Genomic DNA, 20,861 nt, shown 5'->3' on the forward strand with positions numbered 1-20,861 from the left:
CAAACTTACGTCGCCTACTCTTAAATTTATTTTATTTACTAATGAAACCGCACAGTAGATTGTCAAAAAAACACAAACAAAAAAATTTATTTTGTGAAGGATCAAATAAGAAAGGGTGTAATTTATCCTATTTATAGTTACTTCTTACTCCATAAGAGTATCTAGTTTAATTAGTAGTTAATGCCCTTTAACAATATCAACAACAGAGAATTTTGTCACGGCTTGTGGGTGCTGAAGCATTTTAATAACATGTACAACGTATTCCAGGCATAGTCCCGCTAGTATCCATAGATGTAAGTATCCATAGGTGTATCAAATCACCATTCTTTCAATTTTCTGAAATCAGGCAACTGGGGAAGCTAAAACTTCAAGAACGAAGACGGGAGTGGGTCTAAGCATCAATTTAGATGCTGCAAGGCAAGTTAATGGTTCATACGTCATAGGCTGTTTGTTCACTGGTTGGATCCTTCTAAGTACCGTGCTTCAGTTTTCCGGAGCAAATCATCAATCCTATAAACAAAAGATTTTTGGAATCAAAAATAGAAAGAGAAGATGATAATTATAATACAAAATCCACCAGCACTAGTCCTTGAAGAAAACCTAATCCCTCCACCTTGAAATGGAAGGTGAAAATCTAGATGTAACTTTTTTCCTCATCTTTTGGGGGGAGAAAATATGCATCCTTCAACTTTTTCCCATCAGTGTGGTGGTTATAGAGATAGATAAGAGTAAAAACCTGGATTCAGGACACCAATTCCCAGTGTTCAAATATCTAGGAAGTAGAGAGTTTAGCATTTTCTGCAAAAAAGCAAATAAAAAGAAAAAATATATTGTACATATACAGAGAGAAAACATAAAAGTAAACATCTTATTAGCTTTCTTTCCAATAAGATTTTGTTACAGCCAAAGATTGCTTTACCTTTCAAAATTCTGAGAACTCGACAGCAATGCAGTTATTCAAGATACACTTGAATCCTGTCACCTATTGTATCATTAAAATCCAACAGAATCTTTCCTCCTACTTCATCGGCTGCATCATCTAACAATGCTTTAATGTTTACACCCCCCAAAGCTGCAGATGTAGATAGAGTTTTTGTTTGCCCAATTATAAGACTAGAAAAATAAAATAAACTAAGGAAAAATATAATATAATAACAAAAACCAGAACAGACTATACCTGGAACTATATTTGTGATTCCTTCCAAAAATCCAGCCTGTTTGAATTATTTTTAGGGAAAAAGAAACAATAAAAAGGATTCTAGTTACATTTTCATAAAACATATTCAGGTCTATCAAAATCATTTATTTAGAAGTTTAACATAGCAGCAGGAGACTAGCCTAAAAATAATCCTGGATGAAGACTGGATTACTTAAAAATGATACCTGAACGATGATCTTCAACTCTTGTATATGGACGATGTTTTGACCAAAAAAAGAAAAGAATTTGGGCTACACAATTTTTGTGCAGTACATGAAAATGACTTATTGGAATATACACTTGTAATTTGCACAACTAGAAATGAAATATATGAATATATATACATCCAGCTAAGCAAAGAAAAAATAATATCAAAACAAAAGCTGAGAAAAAGTCAGGGACCAAAACGCAATGCAGGAAACACCAGGAAAGATGAAACAGAATATGATTTTAGTTAATTGCACTATAAAAAGGAAAATAAATTTTCAGTAATTTTCGGTCATCAAATAAATTCCTATAGTAGACAAAAACTGATACACTGTGATCTGGATCTGGTAAAAGGACTAAATACTGAAAATCCAAAAAGAAAGGTTGCAGAAATCTCCTCCAATCCCATCTTGATCAATTCTGAATGAAAAGATTTATGCTCGGTAAGAGGGAAAATGATAATTCTCGAGTAAATAAGTACAGAACACTTAAGTCTGAAGATACTGCATGCTGTTTTACTTCTTCCAGAGGACATAAAAAACTACCTTTAAGGAGTAGGTAATCTCGCATCACTGAAGTAACCAACTCCCACATAAACTGTTCATGCATCTCTTGACATCAGTAGGCTATCATGTCATTACCACGGGTCAGGATCCTAATGAAAATATTCGCAACTACTGCTTTATTTTTATTATTGAACATAACAGAAATATTTAAGACATCATCTGCAGTTTGATAAAGAAACCACAACAGTGCTTCAGTTCTTTTTCTTTTCACTTTCTATGTTAGTTTGGATAGACACAAATACGGATGACATCAGAGATATGTATTTTATATATCTGAACTGGTAACGTAACTTACAGGTATTCTAACATCGAGCTTCTCAAATCCATCTCGTCCAGTAATTCTTATTCTCAATGTCCGAGACCAGATCCCAGGAAAAGGTTCCCTCGAACCATCTGCACCATAGTTATTGTATACATCAGGAGTAATCACTTCGACGATGGGATCTTTAGGACTTCGATTTCTCTGATCAGTATCATCTCGAGCCCTTTGTTGAATACCATGTACGTTACTGGTTGCTGACATATAACCTGCACTAGTTAGGAAGTGGGAAACAGAAACTCTAAACAAGCTGGAAATTATAGTGACAGCTTGGTGACACGAAATGTTGGCCGGCTGATAACCTAATTTTTGCTAACAACATTAAATAAAATATTACATCAACTAAAATTCAAATATAATTTTCAAAACTTATGATTTTAAAACAAATAAATAGTCAAATGAAGTATTCAACCTAAAAGCTATCATTATTTCACGCTGATAATATGTCCAGGCAAAAGGACTACAAACCTGCATGCATATGCCAAAATGAAATTTTTAACTTGATGTAAACCACTTCATGTGAAAGTAAATATAATTGTTGGTCAATGTTTGATTGATGAAGAAACTTAAGAGACCTACTAATCACCCACCTCTATCTGATGAAAGCTGAGTGGAGCTTGTAGCATATCGTTTTTCTTCTTCATAGTAGGTATTGAAACCTAAGATCTCCTTTATCTCTTCAAAAGATGGCATGCTTCCAGGGGGAGGAATGCGGCCTCCTTTAATGGCCATTAGAGAGTCCTGCAAATACATTACAAAAGTTGCTCAACCTTGAGTAATACTTGAAATAATGACATTCCCCAATTAGCTGCTGGAAACGGCTAGCTTCGCCAGTTTGTGATAATTCTATTATCCACAATGATACTAGCATAATTTGCAGCACCTGACTGTATCTAAATATATGAAGTGCAAAATTGCCATTGATAATCAAAAGTATGAATTTTTTTTCGATGAAACCTACATGGTATTGCTCTTTTTCCATTTTTAGGGAGGAGTGTTGGTTGGGGTTAGCCCTTCCCCAACTATTTTTTTTGTGCTTGCACCACGGACTGGCTTCTTGATAAGCAAGAGCTGGTGATCTAATGGGTAATCTATATGTGTATACAGCAAATGTGATATTAGTCCCCACAGACTCCCTGGCTTATCAAAACAAATGTTGGTCCTAGTCACCAATTTAACAAAAATATGGTAATAGGGTATATAAACAGAAAGGACTCAAATGCGCTAACATAATTTTTATAGGCTATATCGTCTTAAGGAAACGGCAAACTGGAATAACCTTTTTTTCTTTTCTGTTGCATGTACAATGACAACAATCAGATCAATGCATATCTCCTTTCCATGTCTTCAACAAAAGTTGGGGAAATTTTATGCATGAGAAAATAGGAAGGTGAAGAAGTGACCTGCATTGCTCGAATAGATACTCCAATCAAGGATAACGGATATGCCACAAGTTTATAGCCAATATCCTCAAGCTCCAGAGGATTAAGTATCGGTGTTTTACCCCCACCTTCCAGCATATTGGCCTACATGAGAAACAAAAGACCCATCAGTTTCTAGAATTTAACTTGTAACTAGAATAACTAGAATTGGGCAGCCCATCATGTTCGGGATAATTTTTTTTATTTGCTCTTTATTTCAATTATTTTATAATTAATTTGGAAACTAATTCTATATATAATCTTGTGCAATTATTTTCCTAAACAAAGTTTGGAATTTTTGAAAATTACCTCGTTTAAAAAAAGTATAATTTCATTTGAGATATGATGATACTCTTTTATTTTCATTTTCTGTACCTATATATGTTTACGCATAATAACATTATTAGTATTAGCTGAAATAAAGATAAGCTAGAAAGTGAAAGTAATATATTTAAAAAGTTAGAAATATCAAATATTATTTTTTGTTTCTAGAAATTGCATTTATTAATATTTTAAGCATCATGCATACACACACTGCCATAAGTTTTTTCTTTTGTATAAACATATATGAAACTAAGAAAAGAGAATTTTAAAAAATATTTTCGTACATAAAACGACATTTAACATTTTTAAATGCTTTTATAGTAGTTATTCATTTTTCCAATTCCATTATCCTAAGATCTTGAAGGATTTTGAATAAATAACAAATAAATAATTGGCTGAGCAATATATTTAAACTCTACAATACCATATAAAAGGGGCGAATGGCCAATTGATTGATATTTTTTCAAAAATATGTAATACCATTTTTGGAACTAGTGGAGAGATTTCACAGAATTCCTTCATCTCTTCTTTGGAAGCTAGTGCATCAATAAAGAGAACATCTGCTCCTGCATCAGCAAAAGCACGTGACCTCCAGAGTGATTCATCCAATGACACTGCTTGACGAGAATCAGTTCGTGCCACAATTACGATGTCGCAGCCACATTCTTTTCGAGCATCAACAGCTGCTTTTATCCGCATGACTGCTTCCTCTCTAGACACCACTTTCCTGCCACGGGTATGACCACAAGCTTTTGGAGATACCTAACAATTGTAATCTCATAATCAGCAAAAGCCCCAGTAGAAATATCCAAACGCATGATGGCTAGAAATTATCAAATTAAGAAATATTAACAAGAGCAATGGCATTAAGAAGGAAAGCTTAGATGCCTGATAAATAGCACTAGAATAAACTTATTCTAGGATACTACAAAATTAGAGGAATGGAGATGAGAAAGTAGAAAGCTATGACAAAATAGAGGATTAGGAGAAAAGATTAGAGAAAATCAAGGATAAAGATGAAGAATTAAAGGGAGACTTAAATAGAACATGCAGGCTAGAAAGATAAAACATGGAAGAACAAGAACTAGGGACTAAAATCCTTGTAAAATAAGTCCCAGTTCAACATTTTCCACTATTGTCAAGTTAGTAGCCTTTGTACAGGCACTACTCACAACCTAAGATGCACATGAACCCTAACAAATTTACTGGCCGGGTCACCAAAGGGGACCCACAGGAAATATAAATCAGAAGTACAAGGCAAACTGTCGGCAGCAGAGCAACGTTCGAATCCTACACCAGCTTCTCTTTGTGACTTCAGTGCAACCAGATGCATGGAATTCACATTAGACTTTCTGTGACTTCAGTGCAACCAGATGCATGGAATTCACATTCGACTTTCCTTTAGCTTAGTGTCTACTTTTACATTAAACAAGAACTTTACTGTTAGCAGTCTTTAGGATATTAGTTGTCTAATCCTAGATTGGAGGAGAAATGCTCCCTACAATACTTATCCTAATAATGAATAAAGCATTCAAAATTAATTTTTAAAAAAGAGTTATTATCTAGAGATCGTGGGTTCTCTTGACATATCTCATCCATAGGTCCTAAGGACCAGAAGTCTGGCAAACAAGCTTTCCACTTGTTGATGGATTTCACATTCAGTTATCTATGACTCAATCCCAAGATGACCTAACATCTTGGTATCACAGAGGAGCTCATTGGTGATCTTCAATTCTTCAAGTAGAACTCAAGGCGTTCCTTCAGTTACACTAGGAAGACCTCGTGTATGGCCAAGCTGAGACGAAGCATGATAAGGCACTTTTTCATGAACAGCAAAGGGAGCTCATTATTCAGGTCAAAAACTTGTTGAAGGAATTGTATCTTGCCAAATCAAACACCACCTATGCGGCTGAGGCCAACTCTCATCGACACCGAGACAAGTGGCTGGCTAGTCACAAGTGATGGAGACATAGGACCCAAATTTGCAAAGCTCGAATCTTCAAGTTTTAATGGCAAACAGATCGATTGAGATGGTTGAACAGGTATGAACATTTCAAAGAACCTCTGGAAATGATAAAGCTAGGGCTTACTTCCTTCCACTTGGAAGGGGATGCCCACCTCTGATTTTTGAATCTTTGTCACCTTCCTACATAGCCCATCCTACATAGCCTCATGTATGCCCTAGTGATTTTTGCATCCATTTAATAAATTTGGCACCATGCAGGTAAGCTCCAATATTAGAGAATGATTCTCTAATAATTGTGTCATACTTAATTGTCTTTTGGGTATAATTCTCCTTCAATTCAGCAAACCTTACTTCTTGGCAAGATTCCCACCTTTATTAAAATGGAATTCAAATCTCCTAAAAAATTAAATTGAGCACTCTACGGGGTTAGGTTGAAATGACATTCGAGAACCATTCTGAATCGCTACTCAATCTCATCTACTGATTTTATTGGCTTCCTTTCCTTAGATGTAACTTTTCCCCCCTAAGCAAACACCTCTAGATCTCCGACAAGGTTGTCAGCTTATACCAATCCTACCTTCTAGTGCACAAAACCCATTCCTCTTATGACCACCAACAAATTCTAAAAGAGCTAGTTTACCCTATAGATTCTTAAGAATTTCAGTGAAGAAGTATCTATTAGACTCCAAACAATACTTGCTAGATATGAGCATTCTGGGCAAGCATATGAGAATAATGATTTTCAACCACTGTACTCTCTCCTTAACCAATGAGATTTGAAACTCCTTACTTTTACAATGTTCAGAGACTACCAGACTAACAAAACTAATGCCTTCATCCCTTGAGAATAAAACATTTAGTATCTACAGAGAAATCACTAACATCTCTAAGGATCGACCAAGTTGAGAATAATTTTTTTTAGTGGCAATCTATCTATCAAGCTCATCCATGCCGAAAATTTTTCTTCCCATCCATGCCGAAAATTTTTCTTTCTCCTTCTATTTCGAGTTAGGCTTCTCAGCCCCATTCCATTTTTCTTTCTCGATAGCATAGGCCTTAGGTCCATCAATTTTGGGCCTACCTTTCTTAGCAACCTGCAAGCCTGTACTAAATGTAGAATTTTTGAAATTTAAATTTCACCCATTCCAAATGGAATTCAAATCCCTTCTTCAAACCATCACAATCATGATACAATGAAAAGCAATGTTGCATTTTGGGCACTAAGACTCACACGTCATAGCAAAAACCCCACAAATAATCCTTCACTGAAGAGATTTGGCTGTGCAGACGGCTGGTTCTATGCACGAAACTAGAAGGTCGGAGAAGAGAAAACCGCGACGAAGCATATCCCGCGACAACAAGTGATCCTCTGCTCTCCGGCGCGATTTGGGACGTTTCTGCGAGCGTCATTCCAGATTAGGGTGTGCATTGGAGTTCTGTGGTGTTTTCCGGCCAAAAAGAGGCTGTTAAGTGGTTTCCAGTGGCGGTGCGTGGCTCTCCGACGACGGTGCATGCAGCAACACAGAGTCTCTGGTGGTTGGCAGTGAGGTTTTAGTAGGGTTGTTGATAGCCGTGCATGAAGAAGTACTCTGATTTCTCAATTTTTTTTGTATATTTGCAGCGTTTTTAGCGTGTCTCTAGTTGTTGTATTTGGGTATTTTGGATGACAATTTGTGGATATTCTTGAGTTAAAAATGGGTAATAACATTATTTACTATTACTGTTATAAACGAAAGTATATAAAGCAATATTGTAAGAAATTGCAGAATCGTAGTCGGATGACACAGATCGTTAATATTGTTGTTGCTACTGCTAGCTCATTTTTTGAAAAAATTATTATAATTTCAGCTGACGAGTATATTAAATTCATTTAGTATCAGAGATCTTTGAATAAATTTTGTACTTTCACTAAATCAGAGAAAAAATATTTTATCTCCTTCTCAAGCAGATAGATGATTGATTCTGGTGTTACAAATCACATGACGGATAATTCTAATATCTTTTTTAGTTTTCAACCACACAAAACACCTTTTCTTTTAATTATCGTTGTTGGATCAACCTAAAACATTGTTGGTTCAGGGACCATAAAACCAACGTCATCTATTATCCTGTCATCTGTATTAAGTATACCTAAACTTGCCTTTAATATGATTTCTGTGAGTAAACTTACTAAAAATTTAAATTGTTGTATTATATTTTTTCCTGATCACTGTATTTTTCAAAATTTTATGACAAACTATATTATTGGTAAAAAAAATATATCAGGTGGTCTCTACATTTTTCATACTTGGGTACCTCGATCAATTGTCTGTTCTAATGTTATCTCTCCATTTAAATCACATTGTTAATTGGAACATCTTTCTTTACTTGTGTTGAAGAAGTTATGTTCTCAATTTCATAATGTAGCCTAACTAGATTGCAAGTCATGTTAGTTTACAAAACATCACCGTAATCTATCAACTCCAAGGGTCAATAGACGAGTTAAGTTTGTTTTTGAGTTAGCTCATTATAATATTTCGAACCCCTGTCCTATTCCGTGCAAAACTGGGTTTAAGTATTTCGTTACCTTTATGAATGATTTTTCTTGATTTTTCTCGCTTTTGTACTTTTTATGCTGAAATCGAGACACAATTCATATTTCTGTGCATGTATTGAGAAGTGATAATAGTAAAAAATTTATGTCAGATTCATTTCAGAACTATATGACTTAATACGGGATTCTTCACCAATTCTCATTATTGATACACCATGTCAAAATGGAGTCGCTGAGAGGAAGAACAAACATTTACTTAATACACCTCGAGCCTTCTTGTTCCAAACGCAAGTCCCTAAACAATTTTGAGCTGATGTCGTTTCCATGACTTATTTCTTAATTAATCGTATGTCATCTACAGTACTTAATAAGTACAATTTTTACAGTCTTCTTTTTCCAAACAAGTCTTTGTTTCCGGTGCAACCTAAGATATTTAGTAGCATCTGTTATGTTCAAGATGTGCGACCTAATGTGACAAAATTGAACTCAAAAGATCTTGAAGTATATATTTTTTGGATATTCTCACCTCCAGAAAGGATACAAGTGTTATTCTCCATATCTCAATAAATATTTGATATCAACTGATTTGGTTTTTTTAGAAAATATATCATTCTTCTCTTCATTGTCCAAGTCTACAAGTCAAATGGTGGACAACGAGTGACTCATCTATAGTTTCACACTAGGTGTCTTTACTAAACAAACAAATAATAGTATTTCTCCAGATGATGTGCCTCCAACACTACTTGAGAAAGTTGATGATAGTGTTCATGTGCCTCTGACCCAAATACCACCCAATAATTGTTCATATTTATTTCAAAAGACAACAAACTAATAATACGTATCCTGCACCAGATCCGTTCTCATCTTATTCTGCCTCACAGGACCTTGATCTTCCTATTGGTTTTCATAAAGGTAAACATCAGTGCACTATTCCTATGCCAACTTATCCCATTCCTAATTTTATCCTATATGATCATCTGCTTCCTTCATCTAATGCTTTAATTATTTTTATAAATTTAACTTCTATACCCAAGATAGTTAATAAGGCTTTGAATCACCCTGATTGGCGTAATGTCATACTTGATGAGATAAATACTCTTGATGATAATTATACCTGGAATCTGCTAGATTTACCCAAAGGAAAAAAAGCTGTAGGGTGCAAATGGGTATTTGCAGTCAAATTGAATTCAGATAGCTTTGTGGCGAGACTTAAAACTCGACTGGTTGCGAAATGCTATACTCAAACTTATGAAGTGGACTATTCTGATACATTCTCTCCATTGGCCAAACGTACTTCTATCCGTTTATTCATATCTATTACAACCACCTAAGATTGGCCCTTACACTAACTGGACATTAAAAATGCATTTTTTCATGGTGATCTCTTAAGAAATGTGTATATGCATCAACCACCTGGGTTTCTTACTCATGAGTATGGAAAAATCTATTATTTGAAGAAATCTTTATATGGTCTGAAGCAGAGTTCCTATGCGTGGTTTGCCCAGTTTAGTGAGGTAGTCTGTGAGTTCGGATTGAAAAAGAGTAAATGTGATCATTCAGTCTTCTATAACTAATCAACAGCTGTTATTACATTTTTTATTATTTATATTAATGATATCGTGATTATAAAAAATGACCATGCAAGAATATCTTCTCTCAAGTCATTCTTGGATACTAAGTTTAATACCAAAAACTTAAAACAGTTAAAATACTTTTTGGGGGTTGAAGTAACATGAAGTAAGGAAAGAATTCTATTATCTCAAAGAAAATATGTACTCGATCTACTTGCAGAAATAGAAAAGCTGGGAGGTAAGTTATACAATACATCAATGGTATGAAACGTACATCTTATAAAAGATGATGATGATCCAATTGATAATCGAGGAAAATACAGATAACTAGTTGAAAAATTGAATTACCTTACTATGACTTGTTTAGATATTGCATATCCTATCAATATTGTTATTCAGTTTATGTCTACACCTATAGTCAAATATTGGAAAGTTCTGAAACAGATTTTATGCTAGTTAAAAGATGATCTAGGACTTAGTATAGTGTTTAGAAATCACGGATATACTCACATTAAATGTTTTACAGATGCTGATTGGGCTGTATTCAAAATTAATAAAAGGTCTACTATGAGATATTGTGCTTTTGTCGGTGGGAATCTCGTATAATAAAAAAGTAAGAAGCAATCAATTATATCTCGCTCAAGTTCAGAGTATGAATATAGAGTTATGGCCCAATCCACATGTGAAGTTTTATGAATACACCATTTTTTAGATGAAGTAGATTTGAGACTTACATCTCCTGCGAAACTCTAGTGCGATAATCAGGCTACCCTTCATATTTCCTTAAATCTTATGCATCATGAGAGAACTAAACATATCGAGATTGATTGTGATTTCATTCGAGAGAAAATTTAGAAAAATTTTATATTTACTGGTTATGTGAAAACAGGAGAATCACTTGGTAATATATTCACAAAACCTCTGAATACAACACGGATTGAGTATTTTCAGAACAAACTGGGCATGATTAATATTTATACTCCAGCCTGAAGAGGAGTGTTTATAGAATATTCTTTATATATAATAGTATAATTATTTTTCCAAATATGTTAACGTAATTAATAGGATAATTTATATTGGTTACCATATATGAATCCATCTACATGTATATATATCCATATTCTTATTTCAATAAGAAACAAGTAAATATTTAGTATTTTTTCATCCCTATCCCTTTACAAATTTCAAATATTTTAGCCCCTCCAGTTCTTTAATTTCAAATTCTTTGGTTAAGTGTTGTTTGAGTAGCGACCTATCTTTTTCATCGTACCTATCATAACAATGTCATCAACATATGCAAATAAAGCTGTAACTTCCCCCAAATCAGAGAACTTGATGAACGGGATGTGGTCTACTTGACTTTGTTTGTATCCACCATTCCCAACATCACTATTTCAAACCTTTCAAACCATAACCTTGATGACTGTTTGAGTTCATTAAAAATCTTTTTTGATCTGTAGACTTTATTTGCTCCTATATTTTTTGTGAACCTAGTGGAATTTTAAAGTAAAGTTCCTTCTAAAGATCTTCATACAAGAAGGCATTCTTCACTTCAAAATGTTGTAATTACCAATCAAAGTTGGCAGCTAAAGACAATAGAACTCAGACTTTGTTCATCTTGGCAACAGGTACAAAACTTTCTTGATAATTTATTCTATAAGTCTGCGAATATTCCTTGGCTACCTGTCTTGCTTCGTATCCATCTATTGTACCATCAGTTTTATACTTTATGGTCAACACTCATTTACAACCAACATATCTTTTTCCTTAGGTAGGTCCACCACCACCCACTTCTGGTTCTTCTCTAGTTCTTGAATTTCAACATTCATAACCTTTTTTCATTTTCCAATAATGTCTTAGATAATGTGCTAGAAATAGATTATGTACTTAAACTCATAAGAAACCTCTTGTGAGATAGTGAATAATTATCAAATGACACAAATTTTAAAATTGGATAAAGTGGGTATTTAGCGCCTCTTTTTTGAGTTGAAATAGGTAAATTAATGTCAAAATGCAAAGGATTCTCAGAAGTTATCTCATTTCCAGAACTTGACTCTGATGCTTGAACCATTTTTTTTTTTGGGATCCAGATTCTTCCTTCTTGAGCACACCTAAGAGAATCTTGGGTCATGTACGGTAACTGGTGCTAAAGTAATGGAGGTGCGTCATTATCCGGGTTGTGAGGTAACAGAGGGACATTTGCTGGTGGTGTTGCACGCAGGGGCTCTGCAGGCTGTCTGTGCAGACAGGAACAGATCAAAAACAGGGGATGTGTGAGGAAACAGGGGTTGCAAAACAGGGCAGAAACAGAAGTGTCTGCTGCGCAGTGCAGGAATAGAGCCCCCAGCTAAAACAGGGGCGAAAACAGAGGCAAAACAGAGCATGGAAACTGAGGCGAAACAGAGTCGCTGCAGCTAAAATCGGGGGTGCTGGAACAGGCTGCTTTTCAACGCGGCAGGGGCATTTTCTGGCTATGGAGGCCTGCCGGAGATATTGAAGGGCAGATATGAGTTTAGGGTTTCTTTTCTTTTTTGATCCCGCAATAAAGAACAGTTCAAGGTTTGTGAAAAAGTTAAAATATCTTTTCTATAGCTCCGGTACCATGTGAGAGAACAGAATGTTCTGATTTATTATTGAATAGATTCCTATCACAGTTTTAAATATGAAAAGGAAACCTTAGAATTAATTACATAAGAGTATTTTACTATTATACCCTCACAAACCCAATTACATATATACACTTTCCAACAGGTTGTGATCTTTTATTGACATTTTTTTTTTGCTTTCTTCATTGTTTCTTTGCATGTTTTCCCTTTTCTGTATTATACCTTATACTCCTCTAGGTGCCCCATTTCTTCATCTAATATCTTCCTTTTCTAATTTTCAAAAAAAAAAAGAGAGAAAGAAAGAAGAAATACTGCATTTTTCTGTCAATCTCCATTTTGTTTTGTTTTGCTTTTTTTCTTTATTAGGCAACGCTGAGGATATTAACTCTAAACACTAAGACTAAAGCCGTCTTAGAATATTGCTGGAGAATCGATTAACAGAATTTAGGTAGACCACAACTACCCAAAAAGGATGTTGGTTAGTGCATACCTGAACCGTAACCATTAGTTTGAAATTACAAAATCATCAAATGAAAGCTTATTTGACCAAGATCTAAAAGTAATAGGCAAGATAAGCAAGAGCATGAAGGGAATGAAACATAAGATTTATAAAAGCATGCACGTTTGCCTAGAAAAGGAGAAAAAGTACAAACATTCAGAAGGTTCAAAAATTTTCTAGAGTACATACCTGATCTTCAAGAATGATCCCTGCAAAGCCGACTTTAATATATCCCATGACAGTTCTCTTGACATTCATTGCATTACCATATCCATTATCACCATCTCCAATGACAGGAATAGATACAGCTTGAGTAATCTGCTGCCCTTGATCTATCATTTCCCCATATGAAATAAGTCCTGTATCTGGCAATGCCAATCGGGCTGCTGATATGGAAAATCCTAAGAGAGACATGAAATGTTATCAACAAACAGCTTTCCTAGCTAGAGCCAATAGGCTCAATTGGCAGAAACTTCGTCCAGTGGTATATGTCTGGGGTTCAATCCCCTGTTACTTGAACTTTTAAAAGAAAACAAACAGATCTCCTGGTAACCAACTTTTCATGTTACATATTTTTTGCTGAAGAAGAAATCATTTTAAAGGAGAAAATTAAATTATCTAAATAGAACATAGTAAATCCCACTAAAGCATGAAACAATAATTTAAATATAGCCTTAGAAGCAACTTTGCAAGGTTTCAACCAAAAATAAATAATAATAATTTAGAAACAAGAAATAAAAACAATCACATTAGAGAGAAACAAGGAGGAAATAGACATTTTACTGCAGCAGTTACTGATATTATATTCACTGGATGTAACCAAAAGGTTCTCAAAAACTTAAAATACTTTGTTTTCTTTTTACAGGGTATCTTCATCAATATATTATAGTTTAAAACAAAAACAGCAGATTACCATAACTAGGTCCTAACATTCCGTTGGGATATACATCTGCAACTAATTTTTCTCAAAGAAATAGAAGGATTTGGGAGAGAAAAATTTAGAGAAATAACAAAGAGGAGGAGAGAAAGAAGCTACTGATTTTTTTATTGATTTCTTTTTTTGTTTACTTACACTTAGCATTTAGCTTAAATCGGTCCCGTTGCCCCTGGAGCCCATAACAAAGGTTTGTTTGTTTAGTTTATAGGAGTTTGTCTATTCTGTCTTTGCTTATCTTTAAGTGCCAATTCAGTAAAACACCAGCTTCTATACCCAAATTAAATTGAATTGTTCTTTTCTTAAAGAAAAAAAGTAAATATGATCCGATTAATCCCATGTCTGTGTTTGGGTTGTGGGAAATTAAGTCTGAAATTTTGAATCAACCGAGGTACTTGTTTCGAGGATTTCCCCCCTTCCTGACCTAATAAGCTTACAGGAGGAAACACTGACATCTCTTAGAGTTACATACTCTAAAACCATATGAGATTAGATGATGCTGTAAAGAAAACATATATGTACATAGAGAAGCGCCGGCTGCCCTCTTCCTTGAATCTTATTCCGATAACCATGATTTATAGTTCATGAGTTGTCTGTAGGTATCAGCAGCCTTAATATTTAGCCCAGGATTCTGACCTTTATTTAGATAACTGTAAATAGATATTAAAAGCAAAAGACATCTGATTTAATCTCATAGCAAGTAAGAGTTTAAGCCAAACTCTTCTTGCTGGATGATGTAGAGAGAGAAGGAAAAATATTTTAACAGACTTCAGGACAAAAAACTAAGATCTACTACTGTAAATTCTGGCTGGCCAGAAATTAGAAAGAAACTTTTAGAAGATGTTTTGTATAAACCCGATGTATTTTTAAGAAGAGAGTAAAAGAACTTCTGTATGCTAAAGGAACCTTAAAACACTACTTCAATGTTAAAATTATTGTTCTTTAGCTCTTCCCTCCTGCATGACCAATCCGTAGGTCCCTCTTTTGTATACCAAATCAGTAAGCGGATTTGTCACCATATTAATTGGGAATAAAATTACTTCTCTCCTTCAAATGTTGCTTGCCCTCAACCACCAACGTTGAACATCATTCCTGCAACTAAGCATCTTTCCAAGAGGCATGAAAGGGTTTTCCAGTAGATTTATTTCAAAAACAAAAAAAGGTTTTCCAGTAGATGAGAATTTACTGTCTGCCCGCTCAGGTTCTCTGGTCCAAACTGCCCAAGGTACTGGGATAATTTTCGCCAAATGGAGAAGAAGTTTAAGATGAAGTTGAACAAGTTTGGTGGTGTTGCATTCCTTTCAAGCATGAGCCACGGAAAACTGGATGAATTCGAGCTTCGTGAGGAAGAGACTTGAGCCTGCTTGTAAGAAACCCATCCAATCCATTTCCTCAAAGGAAAAGGACCACGGAATTCGATATGAGTTTCTTGAGACCTTTTCCCTCCAATGATAACTACAAATATGGTTGAATAGCATGTAATCACCAATATCAAACTAAACCTCTATGTGGTAGCTGTCATAAACTGTATTAATGTCTACTTGTGCTTGAAGTAAGCAGTCACAGAGATTATGCAACAATTGATCTCCAGTGAATTCATGGTAGGCAACTTCAAAGGATTGCGGTCTTCAACGAGGGATAAAAGCTAGTATTGTACTGAAATTCAGCCTAAGATAGCCAATCTAACAACATAGCTTCCAGCCACTTGTAAGACACCATAAAAGGATACTACGATTGACCACTTCTGTTTCCAAGTTCGACTGAGAGCGACAGGTTAAGCTAAAGAATAGCTTAGTGCTACACATGCAAAAAAACTCTCCTCTAAAGCCACTAAGAAAGGTAACACCTTGTTGCAAGAAAAAAAAAAAAATTTGGCAGTTCACAGAGTTTAAAGATCTTTTTGACAAAAATTTAGGCAACAATTATTGCAGTTTATGGATGAACAACTGGAAGAAAGTGTGCATATTTCGAGAACCTGTTGGTTGTGGATGGCTGAGCAGAAAGCAAACCTGCTGGTTGTGGATGGCTGAGCAGAAAGCAAACCTGCTGGTTGTGGATGGAACATTTTGAGCCGCCAACAAATTGAGCAAGTTCGAATATAGCTCTGAACTTGCTGCTTAAGGGCTTGCAAGTAAAATTCACTAGCAATTCATCTTACTATTTTTCTGATGCCCCTCATGCCCCAATATTTAGGGCATATATAGCTAGACTAACTGGAGGAAAGTGGGGAAGGATACCCGACTCTTAATGAATATTACCCATCTTTGTAAGCCCATGGCCAACTGCCTTATCTAACTAAACCTTAGCAACCAACTGCTGTAATTCACAGGACGCCTTAATTCACCCCTAATAGAAAATTCAGTTGAGCAATGGGTATGGAGTTGAAAAACCTTGCTCTTCATGTTGTCATGATAGGGCATCTGCAACTTCATTTTCTTGACCACCCTGATTTTCCATTATAAAGTTAGAATCCATAAGTGCACTAAGCAAGGGTTGTTGTGTTGACTACTATATTTTATTATTTAATTATTTTAGTTATTATTAAATTATTTAATATTATATAATTAGAATTATATGAGAATAATAATCTCATATAATTAGAAGTTTAGTAGAAAAGGAATTTCTTTATCACTGTGTTAGAAATTATATAAATATTTTAAATGTAACAATTTAAAGAATGAGAAATGAAATTATTATTTTTTCTCTAAAAATCAACATGGTATCAAAGTCAAATAAAGTTATTTTTAGGGTTTTAATTTCAGAATTTTCTTCAAACCCTAAAACAACAAAATTGGCTGAGTGGAAAGAGAGTGACAGATCAGAAGAAGTGAGAAAGCAGCCTTATTGAAAGATGTTATTTTGCCACTGATGTTCCTGACAATGTACTTGGTTTATACCAAAAAACAACTAAATATTCTTTTATGGATTTAGAGTACCTAACTCTAGGAGATGAAAGGATTCTCCAACAATCCTTAACGCTAACTCATCATAAGTTACAAGGAAAGAAAGTCTTGGAAAAAGCTGCCCCCTTGATTCAAAATTCAACCTTCTTCAGGATTCAAGATTCAACTTTCATCAGGCCATTACCGGCTTACAGACATAGGACCTTATCAATAAGCTTTCCCTACTGATTGTTCAGTATAAGAAGGATGAAGTTAGTAAAAGGAATGGTGGAAGCTAGTCTTCCCAAGCAATTGAACAGTCATAAGTGCTCATGCGTGCACATTAACTTTAGGGAGACTCAAATAACCTAAGTTTCCACATTAGACAATACAGATTTCTCCTAATAACCAATTTAAGTTTAAGGATCCTCTAATTATAAGATTTCATTTATTGTTCCCCACGCCCTCATTTTACACTCTTGCTCATTCCCAATTTCCCCCAAAGTGTTTGAAGTCATTAGAATGGCAAGCTGTAGTACTGGTTCTTGGATGTAGATATGCAACTAAGGTTTTTAGGAGAAATAGATGGTTTGGATCACAAGAATGTAAACAATTCACAAAAAGAGAAGACAATAAGATACTGATTTCTTTTCCGGTTCAGTTGCACTCCACACATAGCTAATTCCTACTCAGTTCTCATTAAATCCGTCCCATTTGACACGGAGTCCATAAGAAACTTACCTACAGAACAAGCTGGAATAACACACTCTAACACCATTTGCTAATTCCTACTCGACACAATGAAATACTAACAACTAATAACAAGATGATTGTCTATAAAATCAATAGTCTCACTCAAATCCTCTACTCTAGCTATTGGGCAATTGCCCTTCCATCACCTTCCTTTCCAGCAAAACAAAAACAATATTCCACTTCACAAACAAAGAGCTTGCAAAATCCCAAGATTATAATTACGACACAAGCATTTCCCATAATAAATTCTTATCCAATGTATCATAATCAATATCAGCATTTCTTCACAAACAAGTTCCACCCGTCTTTATTAACTAGGTGAGAAAGGAGATCAAACCCAATAAAGAGTAGAAGTGAAATCCAAGAAACTGCAAGTATTTCTCTAGGACTAGGATAGCTCCAATAGAAGAAGACGAATGTTTTCCAAGCAACGTAACGATAACAAAATAACAAAAATTACTGCACAGTAGAGCAGAATTTTCAACAACCAAATTTTACGCCGTCACATACAATCCGGATAAATTCATGTCTTGAGATTATCACAGTCACCAAAGATTCCCCTCTAATTTGAACAGCATACACGTATCATCAAGACGTAAATGACCATCACAATCCAAGTAGCTCTAATCAAAGACCGAGAATACCATGACAACAAAATCAGAAAATAAAGTAAACATATGTCGCAAATCATCCTACCAATTAAAAGATTGTACAAGAAATGAGGAAAAGAGGTACCGCTGGTAAAACAGTACAGAAAGCCGGCTTTTTCCACAAGCTTAGCACTGAGAGCATCGAAACAAGCAGGGCCTTGATGAACACCCGGCAACTCAAGAATCTGCCTAAGCAGCTTTGCAGGAGAATCTCTCTCCGCCGAGCAAACGACGGGGATTTTATAATGAACCCGTCTCCCGGTATTAATTGCAGTAGAGATGTGTTTGGTTTTTGATATTTGAATTACATTATTGGGCATGAAAAGTGACCGTTGAAGAGGAGAAGATCGACTGGAGTTTGCTGGATGAGTTTGGGCAACACAAACTCTGAACTCTCGTCTGAGCGTAGCAACGGAAGGATCCATTCTCACTCCCTCTCTGGAAGATGAATTGGATAGAGAAGCAGACTTCTCTAGACCAGAAGTGTTTCAGTGAATGTGAAGTCGTATCATTAAAAATTAATGATATGATTATTACCTTTTATTTAATCATCGGTTAAACTTGTTATAAATTAAATCTTTATGGCAGTTGTGATAACATGGTTAGTTACATAGTAATAATATATCTAATAATCTACATATTTTAATTAATTAAATAATTCATTTTAAAAAAATAAAATATTTAATATTTAATTGCTACAACTGATAGAATTGACAGACTAAATCAAAAAATAAATATAAATCAAAATCCATTACTAAAATTAAGCTATTATTTTAAGACTTTTGTTGTTTTTTTTTTTAAATTTGTCATTTACTTTTAAAATTTTATAATTATTGATATAACTTTTTACCTTGTTTCAAATCAAATCCTTCTACATAATTGACATATGACTTTGGTATAACAATTAAATATGAGTTCATCAATTTTAATGTCTTTTCAGTTAATAAAAAATTTAAATTCATAATTATTTTATACTCGAAGCATATAGGTAGTTTTTTATTTGACATTTGCTCTATAAATAAAACTTTTTAACAGTTCTCCACCCCATTTATCCCTTATTTAATTTTAAAAAATTTCTAAAAAATTTTGTGTTAATCAAAATAAAATATAATTTAAAATAATATTTAGACATAATGCTCAATAACAAGTATAAAATAACACTATCAATATATAATATTAAATCTTTATTAATTAAAATTATACTAATTTAAATATAATTAAAATAAAAATAAAATTTTCTTAATTATATTCATAATGAGATAGATGCTGAGCATGTAAATTATGAAAATTATACTCAAATCCATACATATTTAAGTTTATATGTAACGACTTCAGAAATTTAAAAAGAAAATATATATAAAAAATATAAATGCGGAAGCGAAATAAAAGATTCTGGTTAATATCTCTTACACAATAACTTAAACGTACTAATAATACCGAAAATAAGTCATCTAAAGAAAAATACTGAAAATGAAATACTATAAAAGAAACTAATAAACATCTAGATAACTACTCGCCGTCTTTTTGTAAATCGGGCTCGGGAACCAAACCCTCTTGATCTGAAATGATTAAGTAAGGAATGAACTACACTAACTCAATAAAGACATCACACTATATCATTATCACAGAAATAAAGGTTGGTAGAAAACCAAAAACAACTAATTGAGTACAAATTTCAAGTAACTTTATTTATCAATAATCAAACAATTTACCATTTACTTACCTCAGTGAGATTCATAAAAACGACCTATAGAAATAATAACATCATAGATATCATAACCTCATACATAATCTGTAACATAGTACATGTCATACTTTTATATTTCAATCGTCAAACAACAGTTACCCCATTTTTTATCAGCCTACTAGTATCCATGGGGATCCATAAGGGTCCCCGCTACACGTGAGTCATTCCCTTAATAATTTAATTTCTAGGACCGTCCCCATACCCCGTCCAGTATGGGCGTCAAACAATAAACCTCAATACCCCGTCCGGTATAAGGGTGAAGCGGGCCGTCCTCATACCCCATCCAGTATGAGCGTCAAAACATTTAAAGTCTTCATACCTCGTCCGGTATGAGATAACGTTCCCGGTAAGGTTCCCTATGAGACCCGATCCGTCCACCATCTCCTAAGATATCTAGTGAAACTGTCAACTTATTCATTTATCAATTCACATACATTTTTTATTTTTTTTCTTAGTTTTCCGTTTCCCACATAAACATGAATACTTTAAATAAGTAACGAGTATCCAATAAGGCAAGTATATCATCGGATTCACAAAATCAAGCCATAATGAAGTAAACAGTAATTTATGCATTCAAAACCATATAATAAATAAATCAGATACTATACTGCATTTAGACTATAAGATACATCAAACAGGAACTGATAGAGAAATATGTTCGGTTTGGGGCTCTATTAGCAACCAT

General features: G+C 34.3%; 1 protein-coding gene across 11 annotated transcripts; it reads right to left on the reverse strand.

The window, feature by feature from the left end:
• Window positions 1-5: 5 nt before the first annotated feature.
• Window positions 6-18,947, reverse strand: LOC110812954 (Phosphoenolpyruvate carboxylase family protein). Of its 11 annotated transcripts, none has more exons than XR_015817911.1 (10): window positions 18,515-18,946; window positions 13,400-13,611; window positions 4,516-4,797; window positions 3,694-3,816; window positions 2,881-3,031; window positions 2,267-2,364; window positions 1,178-1,214; window positions 920-1,072; window positions 737-798; window positions 6-510 (listed from the first exon to the last, which is right to left on the reverse strand). XR_015817911.1 is itself a non-coding variant. In XM_088216204.1 (9 exons), the coding sequence occupies exons 1-8, from the start codon at window positions 18,852-18,854 to the stop codon at window positions 954-956; spliced, it is 1,497 nt and encodes a 498-aa protein (XP_088072330.1). In that variant the 5' UTR covers window positions 18,855-18,946; the 3' UTR covers window positions 6-510; window positions 920-953. The 11 variants fall into 11 exon arrangements, 6 of the variants coding, with proteins under 6 accessions (XP_088072330.1, XP_088072333.1, XP_088072336.1 ...); XR_015817909.1 differs by lacking the exon at window positions 737-798 and adding an exon at window positions 614-736 and having other exon boundaries at window positions 2,267-2,499; XR_015817908.1 differs by lacking the exon at window positions 737-798 and adding an exon at window positions 601-736 and having other exon boundaries at window positions 2,267-2,499.
• Between the last annotated feature and the right edge of the window lie 1,914 nt (window positions 18,948-20,861).

Source organism: Carica papaya, chromosome 3 (genome assembly GCF_054855325.1).
Source record: "Carica papaya isolate Zhongbai chromosome 3, ASM5485532v1, whole genome shotgun sequence".
In the NCBI taxonomy this organism is placed as follows: domain Eukaryota; kingdom Viridiplantae; phylum Streptophyta; class Magnoliopsida; order Brassicales; family Caricaceae; genus Carica; species Carica papaya.

Coding starts and splice junctions, on each gene's coding strand:
- LOC110812954 (XM_088216204.1), bottom strand. CDS start 18,854: ATGGATCCTTCCGTTGCTACGCTCAGACGAGAGTTCAGAGTTTGTGTT. Junction 4,798..13,399: donor GGATCATTCTTGAAGATCAG/GTATGTACTCTA, acceptor TACAATTGTTAG/GTATCTCCAAAAGCTTGTGG. Junction 3,032..3,693: donor TATCTATTCGAGCAATGCAG/GTCACTTCTTCA, acceptor ATGTATTTGCAG/GACTCTCTAATGGCCATTAA.